Source organism: Pteropus vampyrus, unplaced genomic scaffold (genome assembly GCF_000151845.1).
Source record: "Pteropus vampyrus isolate Shadow unplaced genomic scaffold, Pvam_2.0 Scaffold313, whole genome shotgun sequence".
Lineage (NCBI taxonomy): Eukaryota > Metazoa > Chordata > Mammalia > Chiroptera > Pteropodidae > Pteropus > Pteropus vampyrus.
Window position 1 is genome coordinate 158,679 of NW_011889094.1, and position 11,895 is coordinate 170,573.

At 63.6% G+C, this 11,895-nt stretch overlaps 1 protein-coding gene across 4 annotated transcripts; it reads left to right on the forward strand.

Annotated features, from left to right (window-relative positions):
* The first annotated feature begins 1,969 nt into the window (after positions 1-1,969).
* Positions 1,970-10,641, forward strand: DLL1 (delta like canonical Notch ligand 1). Of its 4 annotated transcripts, XM_023521743.1 has the most exons (12): positions 1,970-2,133; positions 2,776-3,125; positions 3,274-3,570; positions 4,080-4,140; positions 4,358-4,615; positions 6,404-6,464; positions 6,936-7,066; positions 7,173-7,342; positions 7,424-7,640; positions 8,706-9,498; positions 9,756-9,873; positions 9,962-10,641. In XM_023521743.1, exons 2-12 carry the CDS (start codon positions 3,072-3,074, stop codon positions 9,965-9,967), a joined length of 2,166 nt encoding a protein of 721 aa, XP_023377511.1. In that variant the 5' UTR covers positions 1,970-2,133; positions 2,776-3,071; the 3' UTR covers positions 9,968-10,641. The 4 variants fall into 4 exon arrangements, with proteins under 4 accessions (XP_023377511.1, XP_023377512.1, XP_011375791.1 ...); XM_023521744.1 differs by lacking the exon at positions 1,970-2,133 and having other exon boundaries at positions 2,261-3,125; positions 9,759-9,873; XM_011377489.2 differs by lacking the exon at positions 1,970-2,133 and having other exon boundaries at positions 2,261-3,125; positions 8,706-9,480.
* Positions 10,642-11,895: the final 1,254 nt, after the last annotated feature.

An 11,895-nucleotide genomic window follows, 5' to 3' on the forward strand; every position in this document is an offset into this window, starting at 1 on the left:
CGCACACACGCACACACGCACGCACGCACGCGGGGTCCCAGCCCTAGGGAGCAGTTCTCAGAAACTAGCTTTCAGAGGATGGAAGTAAAAAGGAAGCAAACACTAGGTGGCAAGATTAAATTAGGATTCACGCCGCCGGTGGCGCAGTCCGCACACAGTCCGCATGGGGCGCCGCGCTGGGACACCCCCCGCCCCGTCCTGGGGCGCAGCAGCTTTTGAAGCCTCCGTTTGTTCCGAACCAAACAGTAGGGGTCCTGCTGGGGTCCACGCCTGCCTGTCTCACCTCAGCCTTAAACGTCAGTGCGCGCTACTTCCCATTCACTCTCTGCTTCTCTCGAGGCCTTGGTGGGAAACCTGAAGTGTCGTATCTGTCATCCCGAAACTTTAGGGGTACCTGGGAGACACAGAATCAGGGCTCCGGTGGCCAACAGCTGGAGGGACTGCCGCGGACGATGGCACCAGTGGTTTTTAAAGCGGTGTTTACAGCGGTTTGACTTGGGATTAGGGTTTCCCCTCTCCCTGTCGTTACATGACACTTTGTGACCTCGACATCTGCTGCAATGAAAGTTCCATTTTGCCGGGACGCTGCCGGTTCCCACCAGCAAGGCGGCCGCAGCACCTACAGTGAGGCCACTGTGGCCGGCGCCGGGCTGTGCAGCCACCCAAGTGACACACTTACTCCAGCACTGACACCTCCCGCGCCAATGGAGCAGCCCGTGTGCGTGTGTGTGTGTGTGTGTGTGTGTGTGTGTGTGTGTGAGGCGGGGCAAGGACGGCGCAGACCTGGGAGCGCGCCGGGCACAGAGCTGGATGCCAAAGTAGGCGTCGCCGCCGCACCTTAACTCGGCCTTGCGCCCGCCAGCGTGAGGGCCATTTAGACAATTCATTGTCTGATACGTGTTCTCAGCTCTCCCAATAAACTCATTTCCCTTTTAAAAATTGAAAACAAAAGTTCTAGCGTCTGACGGACGTGTAAAAACCTAATAAAGTGATGGTCGAGGAAAGTTGCGGGCTGGGGGGGGGGGGCGGGCAGAGGTCTCTGGAACATGTGCCGGACATTGTCGCCGCGGCCGCGGCGCGCGTAGGGAGCGCTTTCTCTGCGCATTGTGCGGGGAGCAGGTGCGGTCTGCATTACCATACAGCTGAGCGCACAAAGAGCCACTGATTCAGCCTAGCACAATAACACACTGCCTTAATGACAGCCACGCGAACGACGCACACCAAACTCACTTTTTACCAAGTGGAGGGAGGCCGAGGGGGTACTACCCAGGATAGGGGCCAAGGACCCAGGAGAGGTGGCAGTGGCCCAGGATCGCGCCAGGAAGGGTGCGCTGGGGGTGGTAGTTTTAGGCGTCAGGATTCAGGATCTCCGGGTTGGGGGACGCCATACCTGGACCCCGCCACCCCCCCCCCGCAGCGGGAGAGACACCAGGGTCCCCGAAGGTGCCGCAGTGGCCCCGGCCCCACCTCGCGCGCGGGCTCCGCGTTCCCAGCCGCAGAGCCGCGGTCCTCTGCCGGGGGGGTGGGTGGACCGGTGTCGTCAGACCGTCCCAAACTTCCCGAAACTGCCGCGGCGCTCTCCCGCCCGCCGCCCGCTGCTCGCGCCCGCCCCAGTCCTATCGCGCCCCCGGTCCCCGCCCCGCAGACTACTCCTTAGGAAGAAGCAGCCCCCGAGAAGCAGCCACCGGGAACCGGGCCTCTAACTTTGCTCTCCTTCTCCCCGCCCCCGAAGCCGCGGCCGCGCGAGGAGCTGGTGGGCGGGCGCAGCGGCGGGGACAGTCTCGCGCCCCCGGTCCCCGCCCCGCAGACTACTCCTTAGGAAGAAGCAGCCCCCGAGAAGCAGCCACCGGGAACCCGGCCTCTAACTTTGCTCTCCTTCTCCCCGCCCCCGAAGCCGCGGCCGCGCGAGGAGCTGGTGGGCGGGCGCAGCCGCGGGGACAGTCTCCCGGGCCGCGTCCAGCGCACCAGTCCGCTGCGCTCTGCGGGCGGGAGGCGCGGCGCCGCCCCGCGTGTCCCCGTGGGCCTCCGCGAGCCTGTGGCCGCGGGAGGGAGCCGAGGAGGCCGGGGGCGGCGGCACCAGCGTCGGGAGCAGAGGGGATTCTTGCGGTGAACATTTTGCAGGAATGTAAATGAGTGCGTTTTGTGTGGAGAGGGAGGAAGGGGGGGGCTGGGGGCGGGCGCAGGGGGAGGGCGGAGGGCGGGGAGGGGTGGGGGCGGGGAGGAGGGTTGCACATTTTACAGCTCACTGACCATTTGGCGATCCATTGAGAGGAGGGTTTGGAAAAGTGGCTCCTTTGTGACAGCTCTCGCCAGATTGGGGGGCTGCTCATTTGCATCTCATTAGCCATGCGGGCGGCCGGCGGAATATAAGGGCGCGGCGCCGGCGAGAGCCAGACCCTCGGCGCGCACCCGCGGGACCCGGCGGCAGGGCTGGTGGCCGCGGAAGGCCGGCGCCGCGCGCAGAGCTGCTCCCACGACCGGCCCGGCGCCGCGCGTGACTACTGCATGGCACTGGCTGGGTTCCTCGGAACCGCGCGTGTCTCTGTGGCGGCATCGGAGAGGCTCAGGGCCCAGGGTGCGCCCGGAGCGCCTGCCGCCGCCGAGTGACCCGGCCCGGTCCGCGCACCGCCGGCCCCGGATTACCGCCGATCCCGTGGATTTCCAGACCGCGCCTTCCAGCCGGACTCGGAGGAGCCTCTGCAGCTCTTTGGGAATTAAGCCGCGTATCTGGACGTTTTTCTCTCTCCCTCACCCCCTTCTCTTTTTCCTGCGAAGAAGCTTAAGACAAAACCAGGAAGCAGACGACCTTTACCTACCCGCGGATTGAAAGAAAGAGCGAGGAAAACCGAAAGTTGCGGCTCTGCGAGCGAGCCGCGTCCGCCGCGCATCCGCGGAGCTGCCGCCCGCCGCCGAGGGGCGCACCTCCAGAGCCTCGGCCTGGACAGAGGGGCGTCGGGCCGTCCCGGCTCGGGGCAGAGCGCGGCGCACGTCCATCGCCCCGCATCCCCTGCGGTGTCCAGAAGGGCAGGGGGAGGGGGACGCCGGCAGAGCGAGCTCGTCCCGCGGCCGCCATGGGCCGCCGGTGCGCCCTGGCCCTCGCCGTGGTCTCGGCCCTGCTGTGTCAGGTAAGCTGTCAGGTGGGGTCCCCGGGGCCTTGCTGCCCTGCTGCCCGGCGGGGGACCGGGCGCGGGGCCCCGGCGGCGGAGAACAGAGCGAGCGGTGCGCCCCGAAGCCCCCGCGCCGGCCGCGAGCCCACGCGCGTCTTGCCCGCAGGTCTGGAGCTCGGGCGTGTTCGAGCTGAAGCTGCAGGAGTTCGTCAACAAGAAGGGGCTGCTGGGGAACCGCAACTGCTGCCGCGGGGGCGCGGGGCCGCCGCCGTGCGCCTGCAGGACCTTCTTCCGCGTGTGCCTCAAGCACTACCAGGCCAGCGTGTCCCCGGAGCCGCCCTGCACCTACGGCAGCGCCGTCACGCCGGTGCTGGGCGTCGACTCCTTCAGCCTGCCCGACGGCGCGGGCGCCGACCCCGCCTTCAGCAACCCCATCCGCTTCCCGCTGGGCTTCACCTGGCCGGTGAGCGCCGCACCTGCGCGGGCGGGGCGGGCGGGGCGCGCGGGGGCCGGAGGGCCAGGCCCGGGCGTGGACTCCACGCCCGCACAGGGTGACAGCCGGCGGCAGGGTGCGGCAGAGAGGCGAGGACCCGGGGCTTTTCCGTATCCGGCCTCTGTACCCAGTGGTCCAGTCGAACGACCCCTTCTGCGGGGAGGGCACGGGCCGCGCTCCTAACCGCGCTGGGCCGGGAGACCGAAGACAGCCCCTTCCAGCCCCTCCGGCTCCTGCGCGGCTTTTTTTTTTTTTTTTTTTTTTAAGTAACATCCTGTACTAACAGGCTGAAAAAACACGTCAGGAAACCACACTTTAAAAAGTTCTTCCATTTCCTTGAGGAAAGTGAAAACGGGCAGACGGAGAGACACCCTCCCCAGGACACACGTGCATCTCCCAGGCCGCCGCCCACTTGTTCGCAATGCTTTGGAGTTTTAAGGAGCATTCCCAGTTTACCTGTGTCCCCTCCCTTCTCCCAGGGCACCTTCTCTCTGATCATTGAGGCTCTGCACACAGATTCTCCCGATGACCTCGCCACAGGTAAAGACAAACGGGAAAGCTGTGACCGCCCCCAGTGAGGGTCTGACTCCTGTCTCCCTGGAAACCAGGTCCTGTGTCTTTCATTTCCACCCTTCTCCAGGGGGTTCAGGACGGAGGGTCTGTGGCCCCCTTCCCTGGCAGCGTGCCTCCGCCCCCCTCCCCGCGTCCCAAGCCCCTGGGTTCTGTCAGAACCAACGGGAGTGCCGTGTTCCCGCAGAAAACCCGGAAAGGCTCATCAGCCGCCTGGCCACACAGAGGCACCTGACGGTGGGCGAGGAGTGGTCCCAGGACCTGCACAGCAGCGGCCGCACGGACCTCAAGTATTCGTACCGCTTCGTGTGCGACGAGCACTACTACGGAGAGGGCTGCTCGGTCTTCTGCCGCCCCCGGGACGACGCCTTCGGCCACTTCACCTGCCGGGACAGGGGGGAGAAAGTCTGCAACCCGGGCTGGAGAGGCCAGTACTGCACTGAAGGTGGGTGCCCGTGGTGGGGAGGCGGCGCCCCTCAGTTTACCCGCTTCCTGGGGCGGGGCAGGGAGGCATTCTGTGAGCTAGGATCCGGACTCAGCTCGCCAGAGGTGTCTTGGTGGGGACCCGAGGCCAGGGAGCCAGAGAGACTTGCTAAGACCTCAGTCAGCTGGTCGGGGCTGGGGTCAACTCCGACGTTTTAACTTCCGCTGTGGGAAGCTGTCCTTCTTAATCAGGGACGGTTTGGGGACAGGGTCAGGGGTCAGGAAATAGGCCCGAGGGAGGGGGCAGGCAGGAAGGGAGGGCCGCGGAGCAGCTTGTGCGTGTTGTGTCTCGTGTCCGGCAGCTGTAAACCCAGTTTTCTGAGTCGTGGGCTTGGCCGCCTCTCAGAGTGAGCTTGCAAGTGGCCCACGTGAGGCCCACTCACTGTGTGTGAGGTTTTCACGGGTGGGGGCTGTGCCATGGGGCGGGGGGGTGCCGCACGGCCTGTGTGGGGAGAGCCCGCCTGCCTGGCAGTGGGCAGGGCTCCCATCTGCTCGTGTGGACACTCACACGGTGCCTTGCCCTGGGGGAGACACCCCGCCCGCCTGGCCCGTGTTCTCCGGGTAGAGCGGCAGCTGCTCTGGGAGGCAGGAAACTGTCCAGGAGTGGGGTTTTGGGTGGCCCTGCTGGCCTCTGGGCCATCCAGCTGGACCCTAGCTGGCCTTTTCTAGCTGGCTAAGTCCTTACTGCTACCTGGCACACCTGGGTGTTGGATTTCCCTGCAGCTAGGGCGGGTGGGCCCCGGAGTTCCCCAGAAGCCCCCAGAATGTTCCTTCTCCGGCCCTTAAGAACTGAGCCTCTGATTCCTAGGCTTCCTCAGGGTCCGTCAGTGCCTGGGCATGAGGGTGGGTTGCCCCCATCAGTGTCCCCGTCCCAGCCCCCTAGGAGCTCTGTAAGCATTTGGAGTTCAGCCCTGGCCTGAGCAGGCCCTGTTGTCTTAAAAACTTGTGGAGTAGTTTGTTAATGAGTTTCATAACCAGGCCAGGAAGCCAGCGCGCGCCAGCCGCCAGCCTCCCCTCCCCCCGAGCCTCGGGCCGGCCTGCTGCTCCCATCCTCCCTGTCCGCCCTCTCTTCACTGTGGGGCAGCCATAAACTCAAACTTTTTTCTTCTTGTTCAAACACTGGAGTCTCTCCCCGCCCCCAGCTCGCACGTGCCACCCATTAGATCTCTCTGGGCACAGGCAGCAGGGACGCACGCCAGCTCCCATTGGCAGAGAGGGCGCGTGCGTGTGGGGTGTGTGCGTGCGTGCGTGCGTGTGTGTGTGTGTGTGTGTGTGTGTGTGCGCGCGGTGCACATGCTCGGGTGGGGTGTGGGGCTGAGGGGCTGAGGGGCCCGGCATTGTCGCACTGGGGCAGCTGCTGGGAGAGGACAGACAATAGAGCAGCTGTCTTGCCCTGGTACTCTGCAGACCAGCTGTCCACCCTTATCTGCACACACTTTCTGGGTATTAAGAGGTGGAGCTTTGTGCATAGAATTGGGAAGTGGGGGAGGAGGGGGAAGGACTTCTGACCCTCTCTTAGAAGAAAGGGGCGGTGGGGGTGGGGGCTTCCGAGCTCTTTTGTCCGCGAGCGCTGAGTTAAGAAGGATGCTCGCCCCCTGGGCTGAGTAACGTCCACAGTTACCAGGCAGCACGGTGGACACTCCACAGACGGACACTGGCTCAGCTGGGCTGGTCCCAGCCACACCGCAGCAGCAGCCTGTTATGCTGGGCGGCTCTGGGGGCTTGACCCCATGTTTTTTCTTTTCTGTAGCAATCTGCTTGCCAGGATGCGATGAGCAGCATGGGTTTTGTGACAAGCCAGGGGAGTGCAAGTAAGTTTGCAAAAGTTGCTGTTTTTTTCCTCGTTATTGTTTCACACCTGGTGCGATTATAGAATATCTCTAGGTGGTCGTTTGAGAAACTCAGGTGAGACTAGGTGGCAGGAGCTGCTATTCTGCTATTTCTACTTAATAAATACGTGACAACGTGTAAGGCCACGGGGCACCACTCTCGTCCTCCCCGTGGCCGCGGGGTCGTACAGAGACAGCTCAGGGAGCTGGCGCAGGAATGAGAGCGTTTAGCGCTGTGGTTCTCAAGTGGGGTGCATTAGAATCACGCAAGGAGCATCTAGAAAGGCTGGCTGGCGGCCACCCCAGCAGTCACTCCCTCTGGGGGACCCGAGAGGTTTCAGTGTCCCATTAAGAACCAGTGGGACTGGAAGACAGCTTCTCATGAGTGGGAAGCGTGTGTCCAGAACCTGGGAGTGTCAGCGTCCCCCTGACTCCGTCCTGGCTTCTCCTCAGGTGCAGAGTGGGCTGGCAGGGCCGGTACTGTGACCAGTGCATCCGCTACCCGGGCTGTCTCCACGGCACCTGCCAGCAGCCATGGCAGTGCACCTGCCAGGAAGGCTGGGGGGGCCTTTTCTGCAACCAGGGTAAGGCTCCTGCGCCCTCGCGAGCAGCCCCGGCTTGGTCGTGGGGCCCAGTCTGTGACTCTGACCCTGGGCTTCCTCGCTCCCTCCCCGCTGTGTCCTCCCTCAGACCTGAACTACTGCACGCACCACAAGCCCTGCAGGAACGGGGCCACGTGCACCAACACGGGGCAGGGCAGCTACACGTGCTCCTGCCGGCCCGGGTTCGCCGGGGCCGACTGCGAGGCGGAGACAGATGAGTGCGCCGGCAAGCCCTGCAGGAACGGTGGCAGCTGCACGGTGCGTCTGGGCCCAGGGCGCTCGCGCGGCCTCGGGGGCCTGTGCGGCATCTGAGGGAGCTTCTGTGTCTTCCACACACAGGACCTGGAGAACAGCTACTCCTGCAGCTGCCCCCCCGGCTTCTACGGCAGGGTCTGTGAGCTGAGTGCCATGGCGTGCGCTGACGGCCCGTGCTTCAACGGCGGGCGATGCTCGGACAACCCCGAGGGGGGCTACACCTGCCATTGCCCTGTGGGCTTCTCCGGCTTCAACTGTGAGAAGAAGGTGGACGCCTGCAGCTCCTCGCCCTGCGCCAACGGTGAGGGCGTCCGGCCCCCAGAGCCCGCCAGGCGCCCCCTGCAAGGCGAGCCTGTCCCCTTCCAGACCACACACTCCGCAAGCGCCCTGAGCTCCCGGAGGCCGCTCACCCGCTCACTCAGAAGCTCCTCAGAGCTTTGTCCCTGGTCCAGAATGCCCAGGAAGCAGGGAAGGCAGGCGGGTGCTTACGCTTGGGCTCGTGGGAAAGCCTGAGGCACAGAGGTGACGGGACTTGCTCAAGGCCACGTAGCGCCTTGGTTGCTCGAGGCCCAGCCGCCGTCAGCAGATCAGGCTCAGTGCATCATCCAGCCACTTCGGTTCGGGAGGGAAGCCCAGCTCCGCGGCATCATGCAGACAGCCCTCTGGTGTGTCTGTGGGGAGGCGCGTGCTCTGCCAGAGGGGCCCTGCTGCCGCGTGCGTGAGTGCGGGACGCCCGCTCTCAAGGGAGCAGTTCCCAGCCTGGCTCTCCGTCGTAGGAGCTTCTGGACCTTCCCCGTTCGGCATGGCGGGCCAGGGGACCGTGCCCCGGCCGTCGTTTCGCTCGCTCTCCGTGGGGTGCAGAGGCGGCGGTCCTGTGGGTCATGCTCGTGTGCTGGCCAGTTTCTGGCCTGTGTGACTGCAGCCCGGGTGCTTTCTTTTAGCGGTGGGGGGCTGCAGACTTAGCGGGCGCGGCCCTGGAAGGGCGTGCCCCCCCATCTCGTTCTTTCTGTCTTCAGTCCATGCTCTTCTCACTCGCTCAGCACCCTCTTTAAGCCTCGGCGGCCCCTCTGTGAACAGATCTCTGTCCGCTTGTGCACGGAAGGCCGCCATGCGGGCACAGCGCCCGCTCCATGCCTGTCAGGCCCGCGTGCCGGCCGTCCAGCTCCCAGAGCCGGGCCGGACCCTGGGGGAGCTGGAGCGGGCGGAATACCCCCACTGCAAGCCACTGCCGTGGAAGCTTCCGGCCTGCTCAGACCCCGGGCTGTCTCCCCGTCCGCGTCTCCGAGTGCGGTGCGGTGGCAAACACACAGCTAGCGCCTCAGGACGACGGCCGGACGACGGGTGACACTCATGTCCTGTGTTCCAGGCGCGCAGTGCGTGGACCTGGGCGACGCGTACCTGTGCCGCTGCCTGGCCGGCTTCGCTGGGCGGCACTGCGATGACAACGTGGACGACTGTGCCTCCTCCCCGTGCGCCCACGGCGGCACCTGCCGCGACGGCGTGAACGCCTTCTCCTGCACCTGCCCGCCCGGGTACACCGGCAGGAACTGCAGCGCGCCCATCAGCAGGTGTGAGCATGCGCCCTGCCACAACGGGGCCACCTGCCACCAGAGAGACCGCCGCTACCTGTGTGAGTGCGCCGACGGCTATGGTGGCCCCAACTGCCAGTTCCTGCTGCCCCCGGTGAACTTCAGCGAGCCGTACATGGAGGGCCGGGCTGGGCCGCTGCCCTGGGCCGCCGTCTGCGCAGGTGTGGTCCTCGTCCTCGTGCTGCTGCTGGGCTGTGCCGCTGCCGTCGTCTGTGTGCGGCTGAGGCTACAGAAGGCCCGGCCCCCCTCCGACCCCGGCCGCGGGGAGACAGAGACCATGAACAACCTGGCCAACTGCCAGCGCGAGAAGGATCTCTCGGTCAGCGTGGTCGCGGCCCCGCAGCTGAAGAACACCAACGAGAAGGCGGACCTCCAGGCGGGCCACGGCGCCGAGAAGAGCAGCCTCAAGGCCCGCTGCCCCCGCCTGGACTGCAACTTGGCGCAGGAGCTCACGGGCGACGCCGCCGGCAGGGACCCCCACAGCAAGCGTGACGCCGAGGGCCAGCCTCAGGGCTCTGCGGGGGAGGGGAAGGGCGCCCCGACCCTCAGGGGGTGCGTGCTGCGGGCCAGGTGGGGCATGTGGGAAGGCCACCTGGGTGGGCTCCCCGACACTTAAGGGTGTGTGCTGCGGGCCGGGTGGGGCATGTGGGAAGGCCACCCGGGGAGGGTGCCCCGACACTCAGGGAGTCCTGCATGCTGGGAAGGAAGGCGCCCCCCGACTCTTAGGGGTCCTGCGGGCCGGGCCGGCGGGGGTCCTCCCCGCTCCTCATCTTCCTGTTGAGAGGTGTTCCTGTGTGGTTACGGTGGCTCTTTCATTTCCCTTTTAGTAGAGAAGCGTCTGAGAGAAAACGGCCGGACTCTGTGTATTCCACTTCGAAAGACACAAAGTACCAGTCGGTATACGTCATTTCGGAGGACAAGGACGAGTGCGTCATAGCGACGGAGGTCAGTGGCTGGCAAGGCCCCGTGGGCGGGGCCACAGGCTGCTCCTCCCGCTTCTGAGCTAATCGCCCGCTGTCTGGTTGGCCCCTAGGTGTAACATGGAAGTGACATGGCAAAATTCCCGTTTCTCTTAAGTAAACGAAATTCCAAGGATGTACGCCCCAATGAATGCTGCTGAAAGAGGAGGGGGCCCTCGCGGGCGCTGCCGGGCGACCGCGCTCGGACCGAGCTGGCTCTCCTCCGAGGCTGGCGGGTGGCGGTGCGGGCCGTGGCTCCGCGGCTCGTCCGGGGGCCTGCGGCCCTGCCTCTATGACGTCCCCATTGCACTATGGACAGTTGCTTTTAAAAAATATATATTTAAATGAATGGACTTAATTACTACGTAAGAAGCATGCACTGCCTGAAGTGTATATCTTGGATTCTTATGAGCCAGTCTTTTCTTGAATTAGAATCACAAACACTGCCTTTATCGTCCTTTTTGATACTAAAATGTGTTATTTCTAGGTGGAAAAGATGTGTGTTATTTTTTGGACTTGTAAAAATATTTTTCATGATATCTGTAAAGCTTGAGTATTTTGTGATGTTCATTTTTTATAATTTAAATTTTCGGTAAATATGTACAAAGGCACTTCGGGTCTATGTGACTATATTTTTTGTATATAAATGTATTTATGAAATATCGTGCAAATGTTATTTGAGTTTTTTACTGTTTTCTTAATGAAGAAATTCCTTTTTAAAATATTTTTCCAAAATAAATATTATGAATGATGAGCTGAGGTGCGTTGACTCACTCACTGTGCGAGCCTCCGAGGGCAGACGTGGCCTCTGGTTTTCTGTGTTTAGTGTCTGCCTGGTTTCATTGGATGGATTCAAGGCCACTCTCCTGGCCCCTCTGTCCTTCAGCACAGTTCGGGAGCAGGCGGAGCTGCAGGCAGGCTGGCTCCCAGACGGTCCCCGACTCCCGGGAACAGCAAGGCACGGGCAACTCCGTGTCACGTTCCGTTGGCGCGGGAAACCTCAGAGCTGGCCACCTTCCTTCTGAGCTGATGTTTTAAAGCCGCGCGTGGGATCAGACACCCACGAGGAAACTTATATCGCCATGGCAGACACTTCTGTGTTACCGTAACGCTGATTCGTCCATTCGTTTGTGGGTTTCTTTTCAGTTACTCTGAAAGTTAGTTTCCTTCTGATGCAACTGTGGCCGTGGGGACAGAGCCCCACGGTGCTGAAACACCTTCCACCGAGCGCTCACTGCGCGCGAGCCCCACGTCAGCACTCCGCAGGGGCCGTGGCCTCCACCCCAGGGGCTCACCGTGTGGCCGTCCCATCTCGCAGGGTGGGATGGTGGAGGTGCTCGCTTGGGGTTCGTAAGTGGCAGCGTCGATGCTGAACCTGGGCGGTCCGCCCCAGACCCCAGTTACGTCATCGACTGTTATTGGTCAGAACCTGAGCTGCATCTTGAGAATGAGACTTGGCATTTAATATGCCGTGGTGCCACTTGGTGGTTCCACGCGGAGTCGGGACCAGTTTTCAGCTCCACGGCTACTGGTCCGTGTTGGAAAGCTGGTTTATTTCCGGGGACACAGAGGAGGAGGCTGACGAGCCGCTTTGCCATCGCCCAGTGACCGCGTCGGGCTCATTCCGCTGGTCCTTGTACGGTCCAAAGTTCTGGAATCTTCCTGGGGAGGAGGGCGGGGCGGGTGTGTGTCAACTAGCGCACAGGCCCACCCTGATGTAAGTGATGGAGAGAGCCGAGATGCAGAAAACCACATCGGGTCGGGGTCAGAGGGCACGTGTGAGCCCCGGGACAGCCTCCCAGCACTGCTGCGTGAGACACAGCCCGGCCTGCTCCGAGCCCTCCGGCTCCTGCAGGCAAGACTCCGGCGGCGAGGTCCGCGGTGCCCAGAACGAAGCCCGCAGCAGGGCCTCCGGTCCCCCTCTGCCCGCGGCACGTCCTAGGACGATGGAGGGGTCGCCCGTGTTTCCACAGGCCGCGGGCTCTGGCGGGGGGTAGGGGGAGCATGC